Below are 21266 nucleotides of genomic sequence, written 5' to 3'. Positions count from 1 at the left end.
CGCCTGGGTGGCTCAGTCGGCTAAGCGTCTGACTTCGGCTCAGGTCATGATCTCGCGGTCTGTGAGTTCGAGCCCCGCGTCGGGCTCTGTGCTGACAGCTCAGAGCCTGGAGCCTGTTTCAGATTCTGTGTCTCCCTCTCTCTGACCCTCCCCCATTCATGCTCTGTCTCTCTGTCTCAAAAATAAATAAATGTTAAAAAAAATATTAAAAAAAAAAATGGTGATCCCCCATGGCTGGAAATTTGGAATGGACCAGCATAGAAATGGGAAGATTCCTCCCTCCGACCTGCCACCCCCCAGTGGGAAGGGGAGGCAAGGAAAGTTACCCAGGCCAAGGTCGACCTACTGGGATTGTCGATGTTTGCCACCTGGGCGCCATCCTTGAACTTAGAGCTGCGATAGTCCCGGGGTAGCCACAGGTCAGGCGCAGGGTGGCTCTTCTGTGAGGGCGGGGGTTTTATGTCTCTCGTTCATCCCTACACAGTGTCTGGCTCAGAGCAGGCAATTAGTACGAAGGTGTGAATCACTGGTGGTAGGTATGAAGCGAGGCTTTTATTTCCACCTGTAGCACGGAGTCTGGCCGCTGCTTTCCTCGTAGCAGCCCAGCCAGAGCTGGTGAGCTGGGAGCAGCCTGGTTCCCACACCCCCTCCCGGGTGAGCTCACGACACCAGCACACCCGCGTCGGGGCGCGCTGCCTCCTCCCTGCGGGCGGAGGAGCCCAGCCTGCAGTCTCCACCCGCGGTCTCACACCCACCTGCTTATGCTTTCTATCTTACTGTATTGCCACGGCCACTTAAACCGGCCAGTGAGGAGGCCCACGAGGGAAGTGGGGACCACAGAGCACCCCCACATCTCAAGGGGACACACGTTTGCCACCCGTGTATCGGATTTGGGGGGGTTATCTAAAGTTGACAAAGAAACTACACGTTTTAGGTGAAACTTCAGGATTTTGTTTTTTGCTTAGCACCTCACCCAAAACGTTGAAGATGTTGCATGGGTCCAGCCTACAGTCTGTGACCTGTAACATACTGAGGTGAAGTCCCATCTCCTCCTCTTTCCCTCCAAGGTTTGGTCCCCTTCAGTTGTCCCTTTATGTACTTCTTTCCCAGCCTGTTATTCTAGTCGTTTCTCTCAATCCACAGCAACGCAGTTGGTGCTCTTGCCGTGTGAGTTCCAAATCTCTCCCTCCTCCCTCTTGCCCAGTGTCCTTCATCCTGGCGGTGTGGTCCTGTCGCTTGCTGTCTCTTCTTGGTCACCCGCGTTCAGTCTCCACAAAGCTGAGCCTGGCTTACCCCATCAGGACTTTGAAGGATGTGCGTGTCCCCAACTTAATTCCCCCAGATCCTGTCCTGACATCCTCTCCAGTCATCTTCCCTGTGTTCACACACCTGTCTCTGTCACGTCTCCTTCTCTTCCATCTCCTGCCTATACTCCAGGCCTGGAATCCTCTTTCCTGCTGTCAGGAATCCCACATCCATTGGTTGGAACAGACTTGCGTGGTTCGCAGCAGGCCTGAGACATCCCCCAGGGTCGCCGGGAGCTTGGTCATGCCTCATGGTGTTCAGAATGTAGCTTTTGAGGAGTCTGTCACTTGTGTGAGAGCAAAGAGGCTCCGGGAGGACGTGACACGTTTCCCAGGCCCCGGCCTCAGGAGGGACACCTGGGGTCAGGCTGCTGGGTGGTTGTAAACATCAAAAAGGAAACTAATACCCAGCACGAGACAGAGACACATCGCCATTGCAGCAAAAGGCAGGCCAGTTACTTACAGATTTTGGGTGTCGGTCAGCATCAGTGTGAATACGTTGTGTGACTTAGAGTTTTTTCTGCAGCTCCTCCTACTTTTCCCGCCAGGGAGCTGGCCTTTAGAGCCTCTTTGCCTGCACCAGTGTTCGTAACGAACACAGTAGGTTGTGTGAAACAAAGGGATGTGCAGCGGCTCGCGGGCTTGGGGGTTACCCAGTCTGAATCTGGGTCTCGTCTCTGCCCTTACCCGCCGTGTGTGCGTGGGTCAGTCACCTTGCCTGCCTGCCCGCCCCTCAGTTTTCTCCTCATGACATGGGGAGAGGAGGGAGCCTCATCGTGTTACACAGACAAAATGAGCTCTTTGCTCAGACTGTGACAGTCTGGTGGGCAAATTTTTGTTCAGAGGCCAAATCCAACCCTCAGCCTGTGTACACACGGCCTGCCGATGAAGAGTGTTTTCTACACTGTAAAATGGTTCCTACGTAGTGTCCTCGATTTCCTCTCTTGGCCCACAAAATGTAAAATACTTACTCTCTGGCCCTTTGTGGTAGAAGTTCCCCACCCCCTGCTCTAGAACATTCTGGAAGGGTTTGGGCTCCCCAGGTTTGTCACTTCCCTTTTGGCTTATGGTACACCCTCAGGCTGTGTTCACAGAAGTTTTACAGGCTTTCTAGAATAAGTGTGTGGAGGGAGGCCTCCATCGTCCTGGTTTGGGGGGTGGGTGCCACACTGCAGGATGGGGAAACCCAAGGTCCCAGGAGGTTGTGAATGTCCTTCCTATACCCCGCGAGTTGTTCTTCTGGGCTGGACTAGGTTGACCCGTTACCCTCCCTTCCTCACCGGACTCCCTGAGCCACGGCCAAGGGTGTGCTCCCTCTTTTGTGTGAGGAACTCAGTCTGGAGAGGGTTTGGATATTGTTCTAGGCATTTCAGGGGTCATAGAGATGACTCAGTCAGGAGTCCACCCTCCAGGAATCTCAGCTCTAGCTGGGGAAATGGAGGCACGCACTCACTTCCGGTAGCAAGCACCAGCAGGGACACAGCGTGCCGCGGGGCCTTCAAGGAACAAAAGCATCCACTGGGGTGTCCCCAAGGCTTCACGCCCACCAGGAAACTTGAATTTTCTGTCGAAGTTGAGGCCTGTTGGAGCTCTTTTCCCCTGGCTACCTTCCACAAAAATACGCGTGTCCCAGCCTCCCCGTGACGGATCCCTGTTGCTCTGGTGGCTTGTCCAGTGGCATGTTTTGGGGTTCGGGAAGCAGCTCCCGGTCGCCGGGGCTCGTCCGCCCGCGTGGTGTTTGAACAGTGGCCGTGGGTGGGTGCAGCAGGTGGCCCTCGCCCTGGCCTCGTCGGCCCCTCCCAAGGCCTCGTGTGCGCCTTGGCTCCCGACTGCCTCAAGGGAAAATGGCAGAGCTCTTGGTGGCCGGCAGCCAGGGTGTTCCTCGGGTCCCCAGAGCCCAGCTGCCCTCCGGACAGCATCACCTCACTCCAAAGGGAGGACGTGCTCTGGTTTATAAAAATAGGAGCTGAGGTCCTGCGCAGATGTTCTGAGCTTAGAGAGCTTTTCAGAAACAAAATTGCACTTAGAGCTGCTGTTCCGTGTGGTTTCAGCTCCTGTGACATTCGTGCGTTTGTGTGTTCTAACCTCTTTGCGGCTGCTTTTTTTCTTCGCGCTGGTGATGGGATTCTCATCCACACTTGGCTTTCTCACGGCTCTTACTCCTCGTTCAAGCACTAAACGTGGTTCAGACAGGCTACTGAAACACCACCCCAGCAAAGGGGAAGGTTAGCGAAAAGACACAAAACTGTTTCCTCAGCCCGTGGTGGATTTGAATCTCTGGCCATGACTCGGTTTACCAGGCTCATAGGAACAACTTTGATCCCACAAAAGGTAGAATCTCAGTCCGTTTGGGCTGCTTAACAGAACAGCGTCGATCCTGTGGCTTATGAACAGCCGAAATGTATTGCTCACAGCTCTGGAGGCTGGAAGTTCAAGATCAGAGGGCAGCCCGTCTGGCTGAGGGCTTCCTTCTAAGTCACAGATGCCGTTGTATCATCCCCCTGCAGAGAGGACTGGGAGCTCTGTGGGGTCTCTTTTACAAGAATATTAACCCTGTTCATGAGCTCTCCCTTACCTCATCAACTAAGCACTTCCCGAGGACCCCACCTCCTAATGCCATCACCCTGGACATGAGGATGTCAACATTAATTGGCGGGCGACACCACATCCAGACCATAGCAGGCATAAAAGGCCGAGGTTTATGGCCTTGATCTTCTTGGGAGAGTTGGATTCTGTGCCCATTTTGGTCACTCCTGTGTTCTCAGAACTCAGGGAGGTGCCTCATACCTGAGGGGGTACTTAGTGAATATCAGATGCTGAATTAATTCATGAGATACGTATTGAGCCCCTGGGGTTGGGGGGAGGGGTGGGCATCCATAGCTGAATTAGGCCTGGTCTTCCCCAGTGAGGAAGAGAGATGTAAACACAGAAGGACCACACAGTGTGAAGCGTGCCCAAAGGAAGCCGCAAAAGTGCTAAGGGCCTCCGTTGCGGGGGTAGAGGGGGGCAGATTCAAGGGGCACACGGAAGGCTCTGGAGCTGGTGGTGCAAGCCGAGGGCCCACCATGTGCACAGACATGAGGCACGAAGGACCCTAATGCAGGAAGTGCTGCTAGACAGACAGGGGAGGCCGGGCAGAGCAGAATGGGTGAGATCCGCGTGCTTGGGAGCTTGGTCTGTGCCTTGAGCGCGGTGGTTTATCAGCTGTGTGTGTGTGTGTGTGTGTGTGTGTGTGTGTGTGTAGCTGCATTGTACAGTAGGAATTGAAAGAGTGAGATTCAAAGCAGGAAGAAACCAAGTTAATGAATCGTCACGATCCAGAAGAAAGCTGAAAAGAGCTTAAGGCAAGGCAGAGCCATCGGGCGGGTCTCTGAGAGTCGAGGGACGTGACATCGGCTCCACAGCCCGCTGGTGCAGACCCCCAAAGAGACTCCGCTTCTCCCTTGAGAACTTGATGAACTTGGGTCCATCTTCCCATTTGGTTTTTGTCATTGTTCTTCCCAGAAGAATATTCCCTCCGACTGAAACTCTGGTTTGAGGACACCTGTGTTCATCATCCATCAGGAAAAACCAGGAAGGTCAAATGACAGGTATCGGACATACAGGCACCGCAGTCTGTGTGCTGGAGGAATGTGCTTGAACGAGATAGTTGTTTCCACAGTCAGGTGAACGTAAGTTCTCCCGTCCATCTGCTGACTCTCACGGCATCCCTGATGACTTTAGGAAGTTCAAGGAATGATTATACAAGCTATTCCCTGGGCACCCTCGGCCCTTACTGTATGTGCCTTTTCTGTCTGTGTCTCCGTGGTCCTTGGTGACCCTTCTTTGCGCTGTATTTTTCATCCCTGTGAAGGCAGGAGGAGGCGCCTGTCTGAGGGCCCACGTGCGCGGGTGAGCCTGTGAGGCGCTTTCCGATGATGGGATTACCGACTTGAAAAGGACATTCAGCATCTTCGCCAAACAATGTGCGTCTCTGTGTCGCCAACTAGTTTTTCATTTTTACTGGGACAGCCGTTCTCTCAGAAACAGGTCTGTTGTAAAGAACTTCCTGTCACTAAGATCTGTGCCTCTTGGATCTGCCATATGAAATGCCTTGGTTCATATCACAGTACCGGTGAACCTCCTTTTACACAGTTGTGTTTCTTACTCCGTGAAAGCAACATGTTGCAAATGAAACTATTCTAGATGGTTGTACAAAGGAAGGGGCATAGCTACAGCAAATAATCGCTTTGGTAAGTCCTGTTTTAGGCATAATGGGTACAAGTGTTTTTCATTCTTGAATCCAAATACTATGTAATTAATCGTAAGAGTGGAAAACCAACCATGAGTTGCCTTTGAATTAGTATCCCTTCCACTCTTCTGCCCGCCCCCAAGCATGATGCTCTTTTTTTTTTAATGTTTATTTATTTTTGGGAGCGGGGGTAGGGGTGGGGGGGGGGGGTGGTCAGTGGGCAGAGGATCTGAAGCAGGCTCTGCACTGACAGCAGAGAGCCAGATGTGGGGCTTGAACTCATAACCTGTGAGATGAGGACCTGAGCCGAAGTCGGGGGCTTAGCTGCCTGAGCCACCCAGGTGCCACCAAGCGTGAGAGTCTTGGACTCCTAGCTCACAGATGTGTCTTTCTGGAGTGGCAATTCTCAATACTGTCACCTAGGAACTATTTCAGGGGGTCTGTGGGGCCAAAACTATGTTCATAAACATCAAGAGTTTGATAAACATCAAGATGTTATTTTTTTTCTTTTGCTCTCATTCTTTCCTGCATGTACAGTCCATTAGGATTTTCTAGAAGCCATCACACAGCAGAAATGACTGAATGCAGAAGCGAAAGACCAGCTGTCTTCAATTAAGTTAGACATAGAGGGCTTTGTGAAAATGGAAAACAATGCCATTCTTCCCGCAAAATTCTTTTGGTTTTGGAAAATACAGTAATTTTTTCATAAAAATGTTAGTTATGTTAATATGTAATGGGTTTCTTAGTGCTATTTTAAATGAAGGAATCGGCATTTTTTTATTTCTGATCGTTTCTAACATTGTGAACCTCGATAGGTGTAACCCAAATAAACAGCAGCCCTTCGATGTTCTCAATAATTTTTAAGAGTGTGAAGGCTTCCTAAGACCCAGAAGTTTGAGAAACATTTCTGAAGCACAGGGCAATATGTGATAAAATTCGCTTCTGAACAAGGTTGGAAAGTTTTGTAACGAAGACTAAAAGGGTTTGCGTCAGTTCCTTATCCATTGAGCTGGAGCCCATTTGTCTATTTTTCTGTGGACGTGCAGGAAAAAAGGTGGGTATAAGCTACTGTGACACACAACAGCTTACCACAAAATGACCTAATGGTCCACAGCTTTGGGGGAGGAAAACCAAGCTCCCTCTTGACCTCTGTATAGGGTACTTCCGGTTCACCCTACAGGGCATGGGTTTGTGAGGCGTCCGTCTTCATGTGTTCTTTCAACCAAAGGACAGGTGTTGTCCCAGTGCCTGCACAGGGCTGAGCCCCGGGGAGATGCAGACACAGTTCCCTGCCCTCACGAGGCCGACGTTCTTATCCAAGGACACACCAACAAACAGCCTGAATGAACAGGAAGACTGAGGAAGTGAATGGGGTGATATAACAGTAATTTGGAGGATTGAGAAATAAATTCATGCCAGGTACCCCAACAAAGGCTTTCCTAACGAGGCTTCATTTGAGCCGAGATGGGGGTGCTGAGTGGGTAGGAAGAAGAAGGGAGGTGCATTCTGGCGGAGGGAGCCCTGAGGAAGGATGTGGCTTGCTGGGAGTGAAGTGAGCACCAGTAGATGATAGAAACCGATGGACAAAGACCGGAGTTTACAGGGCATGGGAAGCCCTGTGAAGAATGTGACTCTAATCCAGGTTTGACGAGAAGTCGTAGCAGCGTTTTTAAGCAAAAAAAGTGATCGTGTTACTGCTTTATAAAGACCGACCTGGCAACCTTACAATGGGTACCCCGTGGGTAGGCAAGAGAGGAAGCAGAAGGTGCATGGGGCGGGTCTTAGGATCGTCCAGGTGGAGTGGACGGTAAATGGAAGTGGAAGGAATTGAGATCTCACTTGGGTTAGAAGAGAGCAGAACTACAGATGGAAGGCTCTGGGTGAGGGCAGTGGACAAGCATGACCTCTGGTTTTGGCTTGACAGCTTGTGTTTTCTTACATCGTTCCAACAAAAATCTGTAAGGTACTTCGTTGCCTAGCTCTTTAGAGATCAGGAAACCAAGCCCTCAGTAACTTGCTCATGGATCCAAACGGCCCTTCTCAACATCAGAGCAAGTCAGAGGTCACTGCCGCTGCCCAGCACCATCTGTGGCTTCTTTTCCCTCGTGGCACGCCTCAGCTGTCGGCTCTAGCCACGATAGTGACACCAGGTGTGGGTCTGAGATGGAGGTTCCCTTCCTCCCCCTCCAGCAAAAGCCAGGACTGTTAGCTCATCTGTGACAAGTTGCCATGCCTCATCTTCTGGGTCCGAGAAATGGGACCAGATGTATCTGCTGGCCACCAGCCCAGGTGGGATTTTATTTACTGTTTTACTCACATCCCAGGTGTGTCTGGACTCCCAGAGAAAGGGAGCATTATTCTTCAGTCCCTGTGATGCATCTTGACAGGATGTGGGAGTCCTCCTGGGAGACAGTTCAACCTTTATAAGATGGAGGTGGGGTGAGGGTTTGGAAACAGTGGTGAGATTTTTAATCGTGAATGATTTGGGCTGAAAAAATATTACCTCTGCATTTCATTGGGGGTGGTGGGGTAGTCATTTGAGAAAAGAAAGTTGTTGTTTGTAAAGCCGTCCAACTTAGTGGGTCAGAGGCTGGATGAAGGGAAACGAGGCAAGGTAGAGGAATCAGTTCTTAAATGCGGCCGGTCCTCACCTTCCATGTGTAATCGCGACTCCCTGCTTTCTAGACACACAGCACAGAGCAGAAGGGGGTTAAGTCTAGGCAGACACGGAATATCAGACACAGATCTGTAGTAGACAGGGACAGTTAGCTCAGTGGCATGAGCTCCGAGGAATCTGTCAGCGTCTGCATAGCTGAAGAGATGGCACGAAGCTGGCTGCTTCTCTTCCTTCCAGTGAGCTGGGCAGCCCTGTAACAAATAACTTTCTGCTTTGGGAACTGAAAATGCACTTTAGCAGTGATTATCTGCTTGCTCACCTTTAGGGCAGCCTATCTCCTTACAACCCCCGGGTTACTTTGCATACGCACATATATACCTTGCAATTTAAATTTTTATATTTTATTCGTATGTGGCAGATTTTTCCTGCAACTTGGGAGAGCACTAAATATTATACGAATATTATTCAAAACATGTGCATTCCACAAAACTCGTTTATATGCCATCATTATCTGCAGCATTAAATACATTTTATATCATCAGAAATTTTATGATATATTTAAAAATGAATTTCTACTTAGCTTAAATGCGTTAGGGATTATCCTAAGAGACCTTGCTAAAAATGCAGTCATGTTTATTTGTAACTGCCAGAAAATGGCTTACAAAATTGTTAGTGTCTTTTATTATTCCCTACCACTGGAGCACTTGCTTGTTAATTAGAGAAATTTCAACTGTCATAGTTGGCAATTATAGCTTCTGTATCATTGTCTGTTATGAATAGTCAATGAGAGCTGATTAATATGCATGAGCAGCAGTCTATATAGCGTGTGCATTGGACCACAATCCAGCTGCCAGAGTCCCTCAGAGGAGGGAGTGGTGTGTGTGTGTGTGTGTGCGTGCGTGTGTCTGTGTGTGTGTGTGTGTGTGTGTGTGTGTGTGTGCGCACGCTGCGAGGGAAGGAGGGGAAGCGTGGAAGGGGAGAGAGTTGTTTTCAGCCTTGGAGAGCAACGCCAATGTGAAGTGTTGCAGCCGCCTGATGCACCTGAGGCTCTCCGAGGATACCTTCATGCCTGCGCGCAGGACGCTGCTTTTCCCGGGTGCTGGCGCGTACTGAAGCCTTCCTTTGACGTTCCTCTAAACATGGGATGCAGTTTGTGCAGCCTGCAGAAGCAAGAGGAGCAGTACAAATTGCTCTATGAAGTTTGTCAGGTAACGCTTTGCCTTTTATTCCGGGGGCGTGGGCAGGCACTCACCTGGCAGACGGTAACTTCTGGGAAAGGAATTAGGGATTCCGGTGCGTACTTGTATTCTGACTGAGACCGCCTTGTGGACTTTTCTCTGTATTCTCTGTTAAATCTCTTGGGTAATTTCCCTCCCAGGGGCACTTCCTTAGGTGCCTGTATTTGAATATGTAAAGATGTTGACAGTCATAAAGTGTCTTTCCAGCAGTCCTGTCACAAAGCTCCTTTACAAGTGACTGCCCTCTGGAGTGTCAGCGAATGTCTTGGGAAGGGTCAAAGCGTGGTCACCCTTTGAACAAGTTGGAGAAGAGACGGGGATGATGATTAATGCCCGTGCCGTTTTGTCTCTGTTTACAAATAGTTAGAAGGCGTGCCTTTCAGCAGAGCACAGGCGTTTACTGCAGACTTGATTCTTTGAGCAACTTCTTGTCCTGGGACATGTGGTTCACATTTATGCTTCACTCTTGCCATTTCTGTACCTCGCTCTGTGAAAATGTTAACAACTTCAAGAGCAGGTGGCTTGATCTTGGGTGCCTTCATCCACAGCAGGTGACTTCTCGAAACTTCTGTATCATTAGTCACGTGAAATTTCAGTGGAGATGAAATAGGACGTGTAAGGGATAACCCAGATAACTTACCTGACCTTTGTGTGGAGTGTTTTATTTTTAGATATTCAAGTTTTATCCTGAACCTTGAGGTTTTCATAGTGTTGTTGGTAACCTGACTTGGCAGTTAAGTATTTTCCCCTTCAATCATTCTAAATCTTTCCAATTTTTCTTCATTGATCTAAAAATTATAATCCTGTTAAAAAGGTTTTTTTTAAATTAGAATGCTAGAATAAGGTCTTTATGGTCAGAAAAAAAAAGGGTGCTTATTCCTTATCACACTGATTCGCATATTAACATATTCTTTAAAGAGCCAGACAGTTTAAAAAAAGAACTGGAGTAGCCGGCAGTTGGGCACCATTTTTGCACAGGCCACCAGAGGGCGCTTAGCATTAAAAAGACACAGCAAAACAAGGCTGCTTCTGTGGACAATCTAATGATAGAATGACCCTGGGTAAAGAAAAGGTGTGTGTGTGTGTCTGTGTCTGTCTGTGTCTGTCTGTGTCTGTCTCTGTCTGTGTGTCTTCACTGAAGCATACAGAATGTCAAACCTTTGGGGGCTTGGTCATGCCCCCCACCCCCAACCACCCCTTATACAGAGGGCACATATCTTACAAAACCCAAGCATTTTAAATCAATGTTGGTCATACACTTCTGACCTGCGACCTCACACCCAGCACTCCGCTGGACTCTTCTGTCCTTTGAAAGCAGTCTGGGGGCACACTGGAAACCTGGGCAAAAGTGCCCTTGGCACTGGAGATCTGCCCTCCATCCCCTGCGTGATCATATGGTGATGTTGTAATCCACATTTTACCAGGTTATCATGTGCGATGAGCACGAAGTCCCCAGTTCTCAGTGAGTCAGATGTTCAGAAGCAAACCACGCAGAACAGCAGAAGCATCACCAGGGTGGTTATGGTGAAGACTTTCACTACTGTGTATATAATATAAGGCATAAAAATGGAGTCTTAATAACTTGCTGGTATTTTTTTTTCTTTTGGTTGTCATGTACAAAACTATTATTTAGGATCCATTGCTGTAGGTGTATTAATTACACTGGCCCCCTCCACAATGTGGTTACCCTGCCCTGTGACCTGCAAATCTGTGTTCACTTGTGCTTTATTCACCTGTATTATTTGGGCTCTTTCCCCCTTGGCCCCCCAAAAGAAAGAGCCTGGATTCTGTTTGTTTGTTTTTACTAGGTGAATTTATGTGGAAATATTTCTGGCCAACGCATCATGCAGTAAATTGCTGATAAATGACTTCCATCTGGAATACACTTTGTCAGCAATTTAGGAAGCCATGCAGATTTATTTTCAGGAAACTCAAACTACTTTTCGGACCCATTACCCTTGTGCCAACTAAGTAAAATCCCCTTTCTCCTATTCTTTGCGAGTCCTGAACCATAGCATAAAGGAATTCACAAAACACTTGCAGGAATTAATAACTGCATTCCCCTTCTTATTATGCAAAGCCTTATTAAAAGCAGGGAAATTAAGGTTTCCATAAATTACAGTTCCAGAAGGTCCAGTGTGTCTGGCTTCAGTAAGCCCTCGTAACAGCAGCACAAAGAGGATCAAATATTCTGGGGCTCAGACTTGATCCTTTCCTCATCCAGAGATAATTCAAAGAGATGCTCTTCATTAGGGCCTTTGGCAAGCTGCCTACAATTTCTTTTTGGGGCTGCTGTGAGCTTAATGATGCAGAACAATGGCTTTGCCTCTTGTTGCACACATACCTTATTGTACCTTTAATCACATTAGAAAAACAACAGCAACACATGAAGTTGCCTGGTCGTTAAAGGACACTGCGGAGAGCATACACGTATGAGTGATGCATGCCCTGCGTTACGGGATACGCCGAGATACTAGGGGATGTCTGCAGTACTTCTGAGGACAGTACAAGACAAGTGTCCTGCCTGCCCTTTCTGTTGAGGTATAGCAGTCTTTGTGCTTTCCTGGTCACTGTAGAGTACCAGGGAGCGTCAAGACAGGGCCCGTGCCCATGGGACATTTTAAAGTTTCAGTTAGCAGTTGTTTCCTGCTCTGGAAAAGTACCCCATCTCGGACCACTCAGAAGCATGGCTGCTTCCAAGAAAAGGAGAGAAACAGGAAAGGAAGATGCTTTCAGGCTATCAAGGGGGGCATTCTTCTACTTGGATGGATTAACTGCCTAGAATATCTCATGTTCAGGGGGGTGATGGGCTAGGGAGCCTGGGAGCTCTAGAGCTGTGGCCAGAACCTGGCTAACACTGGGCACCTGGTTATGGGCAAAGGGTGTGCGAGCAGTGTCACCAGGGATGGAGACATCTGTGGCTCCGTTGGCTTGGTGCCAGGGACCTCATCACTGGCCAGGCATGAGTCCTCCCCACAGCTGTGTCCTTTCAGGACACAGGGAAGGCGGGTATGGAGAGATGCTTTGATGAGGGCTTTCAGATAGAGGCCAGGGGGAGCGGAAGGGGTTATCACGCCCATTCCCTCCACCTCTTCTAAGGTCTCAGGTCAGCCAGAGACTCTGCAGAATAGTGATCTTTGCTCACTTGATTGGGCAGTAAGGAATTAATTCTGTTTGGGACTTAGGCTTCAAAGTAGAAATTGTAATAACTAATACATTCACTGAAGTCTCCATGGACATTTTCAAGACGGCAAGGGAAACATACTGATAAAATTGCGGCGACGTTCATTGCAGCAACCACAGGATTATTTGCTGAGCACTTACTATGTACCAGCACTTTGCTAAGTGCTGACTGTGCATTTCTCCATCAAATCCTCACAGCAGCACCAAGGGGTTGGGGATATTACCATCCCCGTTTCCAAGATAAACTGAGACACGAAGGAGACACAAATGGGGGTGGCCGCAATGTCTGTGCTGTGATTCCGAGGTCTGAATTCTTCTCTTATAGAAATCATATTTATCCAAACCAGTGAAGAGATGACCTGTATTATACGGAACGCTTAGCTTAGTTTTTAAAAATCATGCTCACCTTTGCAGAGCTCACACGGAGACCCGGCGTTCTCACTCAGGGCTGGCCATGTGCTGCTTGGCACCTCTCTCAGCCTGGGGACTCTTGGGTCTGTTCTCTTACAAATGAGAAGGCTTGAGACAGGGCCTCTGGTCCCTCATGCCAGGGGAAGGTGGTGGACACAGGCGAGAGCAGAGTTCCCATCACCTTCCTAGGCACTTTTAAGAATGGATCATTTAAGAAAGTTCACGTTCTTTTGCCTCTCAGGAGCAGCAACAAAACAACGGGAGTAATCCGTGCCTTTTACGCCGTCTGAAGTTGTTGGTTTTGAGAGTCAGCCAGGCTGTGGTATGATAGAGAGTGGACAGAGTTAATGATGGTTAATTGGATGAATATGAACTCGACCTCCATATAGAAGTGCTGAACGTGGTTTAGCGTTCCTGCAAGTAAGAGTGTGTTTGCTTCAACAATCTATCAGTTCACGGAGCTTTATTATTAGAAGCAGCTTCACAAACTGATTTGTTATAGGCAAAGCAAGAGGAAAAAAAACAAAAACAAAAACCATCTCTTCTTGCCCGAGTGACATGGCACCTACCTGTGGCTGAGCAAGTCACGTTTTTTCATGGTGGGCATTTATCTGTCACTAGTACTTGTTTTCCCATCAGTTAACAGTGGACCGTAAACCTCTTTAATGTAGATGAAGCAATGGGAAGGACAGGCCGAGGGTTAGGCCAGGGCCCGCTCCCCTCTTTCTACGTACCTCTTCTTGCTGTACAAAGCATTAGGTGACCAGAGAGGAGTCCTCTTGCTTTCCTCTTAGAACTGAGGCCAGTTGGCCACCACCCCAGGTTAGATGTCCTTCTAAGTGTTCCCATGAGCCCCGGCACACCGCTGTATCCCTGCACTGAACCTCCGTGAGGTCCTGTGCACCTCCGTATCCCTGCACTGAGCCTTCCCATGAGGCGAGCATATTCTGTTCCACGTCTCAGTGTCATCTGTTAAATCATCCTCTTCAGTTACACTGCGAAATCCTGGGAGGTCTAGTCACCACCTTTACCCTCAGCATGGGATTGGTTGAACACGATGGATTTTGTATGTGCTGGTAGGGCATCAGGAGCAAGACCGGAAACAAGGGAACTGGTCAGGAATCCCCGAACGAGCTGTTGGACGAGATGACTGTGATTTGGATCAAGAAGGTGCAGCTGGAGACCACGGGGGCTGCAAGACATTTACTTTTCATTCATTCTGCCAACACGTTTGCCCAGCCAGCCCTGTGCCCAGAACTGAGTTTCCACTCCCTGCTCACTGGCTCCACTCTGCCCCTTAGATAAAACTAACTCCTTAACTGTGGCCTGCAAGGGCCTGTGTGGTCTGGCCTCTTCTTACCTCTCCAGCAAGCTGCCTGCCGTGTGCCCATTGTGTGTCTGCTCTGGTCCTGGCAGGCTTCTTGTAGCCCCCAGAACCCACCTTATTCCTTCCCTGTAAGACCTTACAACTGGTTGTTCCCCTCCATCTGTAACATGGTTCACCAGTTCATCCTTGAGGACTCAGCTCGAACATTCCTCTCCCCAAAGACCTTCCTGACCTACGAGGTTCCCCCACCTCCACCCATGATCTCTCTGTATACGGTTTATTTCCTTCCTAGCACTTAACATAATTTCACATACCTGTTAACTTGTCTCCAACCCCCCAGTCCCCAGGAAAATGTCAGCCCCATGAATGCAGGGACTTTGTCTGGTTCTATGTGACACCCCAGGTCCTGACATATAACCAGTAAACTATTCAGGACGTGTTTACCAAATTGGCTTCTGAATGAAGAATGTATCAAGTAGGTCCCACTTTGGTCTGGGAAGGCATTTAGCAGTGACAAATGAGTCAATGTCCCAGGATCCTAATGGCTTCCATAGATACAGCTGCATACTGCCATGAGGCAGGTGGTTCATGGTCACAGGGGAGAGGACTGCCCCTCTCTGCATTCCCATGACACGCCTGCCATGGCTGGCAGAGAGAAACATATGGAACACTGAAAAAATGTAGCTTTAATAAATGACTTCTCTTGCACTCATTAATAATGCAAGGAGAGGTCATGGCTATATTGGGTGTGGGGGAGAGGAGGCACAAAAGAACACCATCAGCAGCTCCAGAAGCATGCCAGAGCCAAAATAACCCTCCTGCTTTCTCTGACCAGTGTGGGATTCAGCAGGGAACATAGCATCCACTCTCTAAAGCTCACAAAGCTCCACGTTTCTAGAAGCATCACCTTCACCTGTGAGGCAGGTGTCATAACATTGGTGAAATGCCATCAGACTCTGCTGCCTAACAGCAAGTACTGTGGTGAGAAAAGTCAGGAATGAGTTTGTCTACGTCAGATGACCTGCTTTCCCAGTTCTTCACCAAGGGCATGTTGAATTGTGTGTGTGTCTGTTGGTCGGCTTTGGGCAAAGGGTCCCTCCTTTTCCAGTTTGCTGGTCATCTGGCCTGGCAGGGTAATTTCTCCCAGTGTATCTGGTTATACCCATCAGTTTGTAATAAAGAATAAGCTGAAATACTGCACACATGAAAGAAAGTTATTAACATCAGCGTTCGATTGTGGAATGCAAGTATCTTGATGTGAGGGGCAGAAGGGATCAAGGAGAGCTTTTCTGACTGTTGAGGGGTATCCAGAAGTTTCAGCATCACCATCGCGTAGGAACTTGTTAGAAACGTGGGTTCTCCAGCCACACTCCAGACTTGCTGAGCCAGAATCTCTGTGAGCGGAGCCAGCAGTCTGTGTGGAACCAGGCCTCCAGGTGAGTTAGCTGCTCCTTCAGCCTTGAGGACCTCTGTTGAACGTTAAACCAAAAATACTGCAAGAGGTAGGAGTCTTAAGTTACCCAAGATTTCGGGCAGATTCTCTTAAGTCTTCCTTTGGATGAGTTGGTAGCAGGAAGAGCTCATTTCTCAGATACTTAGGTTCAGATCAAAACATAACCATCTGTTGGTTAATACCAAAAAACAAAAGGTCATTTTGTTTCGATTAGGCAGGGCTTTTTTCAAGCAAGTTGTTCTATAACATCTAATTTACAAGTGGAAAATTGAAGGTTCGTGACGTTTTGTCTGTTAAAAATTTATGTGCACATATAGACATCACAGACACATGTTCGTGTGTATGCAGGTAATACGTGTGTGTGTAAATGTGTGGGTATCTTCTACAGATTAAGCTTCAATTTTCTTCAACCGGTGTCCCTCTCAGAATTACCTGAGGTTCTAGAATTATCCTGCATCCCCCTAATGTTTACACCCTCCTATTCCTACAAACACTACCTTCCCGATAGTAAATGGGAAATTAATCTAATAAACGTAATCCCCAATAATGTGAATGATGGTAAGCACAATCCTCCTACCAGAAGAAAATGTGTTTTTAGAAAGGACTTGTGAACCAAATGAATCGTAATTTGCAGAATCCTGGGTGAAATAAGTAGAGCACGGTCCCCTTTCTGATGATGAAGCGTGTGGCCATCACCATGATGGCAGGTTCCGATTGATAGACCCTGCTCCCGGGACACTTCCAGGTTGCAGGACTCGGTCTAGCTGTATGTGTCAATGAAACCGTACCACTGACCGATCCTTAATAATGATCTTAGTGTACATTTTTATGGGTTGTGTCAGAGGATAAACAATTGTAGAGGTCTTCATAGGTAGTGCCAATTTACCCCCCTCCCCCCCAGTAAGCCTTTTTGTATGACACCCACCAGCAACTAAGTATCTGCCTCGCCTTGCTTCTTATTCCCATATTCACTGGGTATTAAAGTTGTTCTCACTTCTTCCTCTTTTTTTCTATTTGATAGAAAAAGGGAGTGGGGTAGAGGAGGGGACTCTTCACTTGTAACTTGCGTTCTTACACCAATTTCAAGGTACAAAAGTTCCTTTAGGGCACTGGTTCTCAAGCTTGAACATGGCATCAGCATCACCCGGAGGCCTTGGTAAAAGCACAGAGTCCTGTGCCCCACCTCCAGTTTAGATACTGCTGATCTGGGGAGCACCCCTTGGAACCACTGCTGTGAGAGGTATGTAATTACGTATGGATGAATGGATGGGTGAACGGATGGACAGACTGAGGAGGGGATGAAAGGGCAGGAGGGAGGGGGAGAGTGAAGGCAGGCAGGCATTTAGGGTGTATATCTCTTTGGTTTTATTAATGCCAGACAGTCTTTCAACATCATAGTGGACAGGTTCTTGATCCACATCCCTACCTGGTGTTGCCTGACTTCTTAATTTTTCCATTGCCGTGAATATAAAGAGGTATCTCACTTTGGTTTAAATCTGGTTTATTCTTGATTATTAATGAAATAGAGTATTCTATTTTTGACGTGTATATTGGCCATATTGTGCTTCCGTTGGTGTGTGTGCGGTGCCCGTTCAAGTGTCTGCCCCAGTTCTCTCTTGGATTTTTCATCTTTTTCCTTTGATTCATAGGATTTTTAAAAGCATAGTCTGGATACTGGTCCTTTATGAGATAGGAGTTGGAGGGCTTTTCTCCCAGTTTGTGGCTTGTCTTTGCCCTCTCTTTATGATGTATTCCAGTTGAATCAAATCCCTTAATTCAACATAGTCAAATATATCAGTCTTTTCTTATGGTCTGTGCTTTTAGTCTGTGTTAGGAAATACATTTTCTATGGTGAAAGCCATAAAGCTACTCTCCTATATTTTCTTCCAAAAGCTATATATAAATGTTGCTTTTCACAGAAAGGTGTAAGGCTGGAGTCGACCTCACTTTTTTAGTATGGATCCCCCGGCACCACTTGGAGAACAGCCCATCTCTTCTCCATCAAAGGGCAGTGCCCTTTTCCCTGTGTCAAGTTTGGGGCTATTTCTGGCCTTTTTGTTCTGGCCATCTGAGAGTCTCCCTGCACCAACCTCGCACTAAGAGTGTCTGTTTTATTGTGCTATAGTTTTGCGGTAACTCTGGTCCCCTGGGAGGGCAGGTCTCTCTCTAGTGCCACCTTCTTGAGCTCTTGGCACTCTGGCCACCCACGGACGTGTGATTTGCAGCTTGTCAAAGTGACGACTTGGTAGGCTCTTCTCCCGAATTGGGGGATGGGCTCACAAGTAGTCAGCGTAACATTCTTTATATTTACGTGTATCTTAACAAAACTTTTAATGTCTTCAGTACTGAATAAAATATGAAGAACAGCCCCAAGAAGAAATATCATAGATTATTTTTTTAAGTTTATTTATTTTGTGAGAGAGAGAAAGAGAGAGAGAGCACAAGCAGAGAATGGGCAGAGAGAGAGAGAGAGAGAATGAATCCCAAGCAGGCTCTGTTGTGAGCACAGAGCCTGATGTGGGGCTCGAACCCACAAACTGTGAGATCATGACCTGAGCTGAAGTCAAGAGTTGGACCTTTAACTGAGCCACCCAGACTCAGGATATTCACCCAGAAATATCATAGATTATAAAAAGCCTCCAGGGTCGCCTGGGTGGCTCAGTCGGTTAAACACCCGACTCTTGATTTCAGTTCAGGTCTCGATCTCAAGGTTGTGAGTTCAAGCCTCGTGTTGGGCTCTGCACTGGGCATACAGCCTGCTTTTAAAAAATAATAATAAAATAAAAAATAAATGTTAAAAAGCTTCCCTCCCCCCTCTAAACTCTGAAGAAAAGTAAACCAGATGCAGTAATAATGGGGAGGAAGGAGTTAGCTGTCTGTAAAGATCTTTAAAAAGTATTAAAATGCTGGTTACTTTTTTCCTTAACATAAAGCATTCTTCATCTGCAAACGAATTCTCTGAAACGACACCATTTGTTGTAACAGAAGACATCTGTGAGACTACACTTAGAACTTGTGTCTTTACAAACACATCTCTTAGGGGTTGACATGTTTGTGTGTTTCTATATAAAGAAATCTGAAGGAAAATTTTTGTCTTTTTTGTGAACAAACAATGCATAAACCAGATAACGCAGGCAGACACGATTCACAGCATTGAACCAATGAAAACAGAGTTAATTTGTGAGCCATGTGGGAAAATAACGGTTTCCTCCCAGTGTGTTAAACAGTGTACCGCGGCCCAAGCACATTCCTGTTTCGCCATACGTGGCAATTAATGAATCCCCTCCTCTGCCCAAAAGTGTCAGCGGTGTGGCACGTAACGTTAGAAGTGACATGCATTTTAATAAAAGAAAACTCTAAAGAATATGAACCGATTTTCCATTACCAAGCAGCTGTTTACTGTTTAGGGAGTCTGGAAAACCTAGAGAGAAATTAGTATCCTTCCTACCGGTATTTCACTTGGCATCAGGAGATGAAAAGCAGTGGGTATTTCCCCCCAGAATCGCAGCGGTATTTTGCATCCAGGATTCTGTTCCTTTTTATCGAGCTATAAAACGCCTGGCATGAATGACTTGTATTGCAACCACTTGGCATGTTAGGTACCAGCTGCCCTCTGTTGCCCTCACTTGCGTGCATCACTGTGTTGGCAGGTGTTAGGATTCCCCGACCAAAGGTGCCTCTCTTTCCCTGGGCCCCTTTTCTCTTCTCTCGCTAGCAACTCGCTAAGCCTCAAGTTTGTAGTACAAACCTAGGTAGCTGGAAACTGTCCAGGAATGAAAGTTCAAGTTTGCTGGCCTGTCTGTCTCATCTCTGCCCCCCACAATGAGGGTTCTGTCCGGGTTCCTCCAAGGAGTAGAACCTGAGAGCAGGTGCCTGTGCCCCGTATGGTGACGGGGACGGGGGAGGGGGGGTGGGGGAAAACATCAGGGAGAAGTCACTGTGAAGAGTCAGAACATCTTGTTCTCAAGGGGTCGTCAAGTTTCAGAACCAACTCTACTCCACATCTGGACACAGTTAAGAACTGTCCAGAGAAAGGAGGAAACAATTCCAGCATTGTATTCTTTGTCCTTGAATTGACAGTGAAGGCCCAAGACGAATACGTTCCACTGATTTGGAGTTTCATGCCAGTAGCAATGATAAATAACGGGGGGGTGTCATTTGCCATGCACGTGGTTTATGTACAGCTGTTATATGTGGAATCCCGTGTGATTCCAACACAGCCCCTTAAAGTGCAGGTACTGTTGTTATGTCCATCTTATAGACGAGGCAACTGAGGGTTAGAGAAGCTCATTCACGGGCCTGGGATTGCACGGCTGCTAAGGGGCAGAACGGGGATCCGAACACAGGACTGTGTGACTCAAGCACACCATCTGAACAGCGTCCCTGGCATTGCACTGAATGTCTGGCAGTGTGGTCAGAAGCACAGTCCCTCTCCTTGGGGGTTTACATTTTGGGATGGCTGGAGGTCAGAAAGTAAATCTTCTACTAATGAGCATATAATGACAGTGTAAGGTAATCTGGGGAATACAGATCTGCAGCAGAAGCATCGTCAAAAGTCTGGACCAAGAAACTGTGTTCAGTTTCCTCCTTTGTTGAAAGGGAGGCAGTTCCAGAGCTGTTGGGGTTACGTGATGCATCCTGTGATGCCTCATTCAAGGGAGGTTCATCTTAGCACCTTGTTAAGGCAGGAGAGGAATTCATTTGCAAGTTATCCCAGTAGAGAGTCACCCTGTAGTTGTTGTAAGGCCAGCATTTATTTAAAAAAAAATTTTTTAATGTTTATTTTTGAGAGAGAGACAGAGACAGAGTGCAAGTGGGTGAAGGGCAGAGAGAGAGAGGCAGACACAGAATCTGAAGCAGGCTCCACGCTCTAAGCAGTCAGCACAGAGCCCGACACAGGGCTCGAACTCACCACAAGATCGTGACCTGAGCCGAAGTTGGACGCTTAACCGACTGAGCCACCCAGGTGCCCCGAGGCCAGCGTTTATTGAGGGCCTGCTTTGTTCTCTGGCCCACATGCTGAGGGAAAGACTGAAACCAGCCCTGTGCTCCCAGCACTCATGGCCTGGCGTCTGTATGGCATGGTGTCACCTATTACATATTGTCAAACAAGCTAGTCAAGGCTCTGGGGACCAAGGGAGGAAGCCAGCATTTCCAGAGGAGGAGCAGCCACGCCTCCACAGTTGGGCTAAAAGAGTCATCTTTAGGGGTAAAAGGTCTCTAGGGGACAGACAGGTAAAGTGATGGCAGCGGCTGCGGCAAGGACAACTTGTGTGGACATTATCGGCCCCCACCGTTGCCACGTCATTTCTCTTAAAGGGGAAACAGGAAAAGAGGCTTTCAAAAGAAGTACGAAAGGCCAAGGCTTCCCAAACATAACACACAAAGGTAGAGACGCACAGCGTGTTTGGAGGAAGTGCTCAGATTGTGTCACTTGTCCAACATGGTATTTATTGAACACCTGTAGTGTGTGCCCCATAGGAGGGGCCACTGGTGAGGATG

General features: G+C 47.9%; 1 protein-coding gene across 3 annotated transcripts in view; it reads left to right on the top strand.

The window, feature by feature from the left end:
• PDZRN3 (PDZ domain containing ring finger 3) overlaps positions 1-21266 on the top strand; it is a 238209-nt gene that overhangs the window by 179645 nt on the left and 37298 nt on the right. Inside the window, exon 1 of one of the 3 annotated variants that reach the window (XM_078442814.2) lies at positions 9152-9360. The exons of the other annotated variants lie outside the window; for them this stretch is intronic. Within the exon in view, the coding sequence (XP_078298940.1) occupies positions 9292-9360 (69 nt within the window). The 5' untranslated portion in view covers positions 9152-9291. Of the gene's footprint in view, positions 1-9151; positions 9361-21266 lie in introns of those variants that run through there. 3 annotated transcript variants of the gene reach the window in all.

The sequence above is a fragment of the Panthera onca genome, chromosome A2 (genome assembly GCF_046562875.1).
Source record: "Panthera onca isolate mPanOnc1 chromosome A2, mPanOnc1 haplotype 2, whole genome shotgun sequence".
Classification (NCBI taxonomy): Eukaryota; Metazoa; Chordata; class Mammalia; order Carnivora; family Felidae; genus Panthera; species Panthera onca.
The sequence above is the reverse complement of the archived record's forward strand: the minus strand, read 5'-3'. Positions and strand labels throughout refer to the sequence as shown.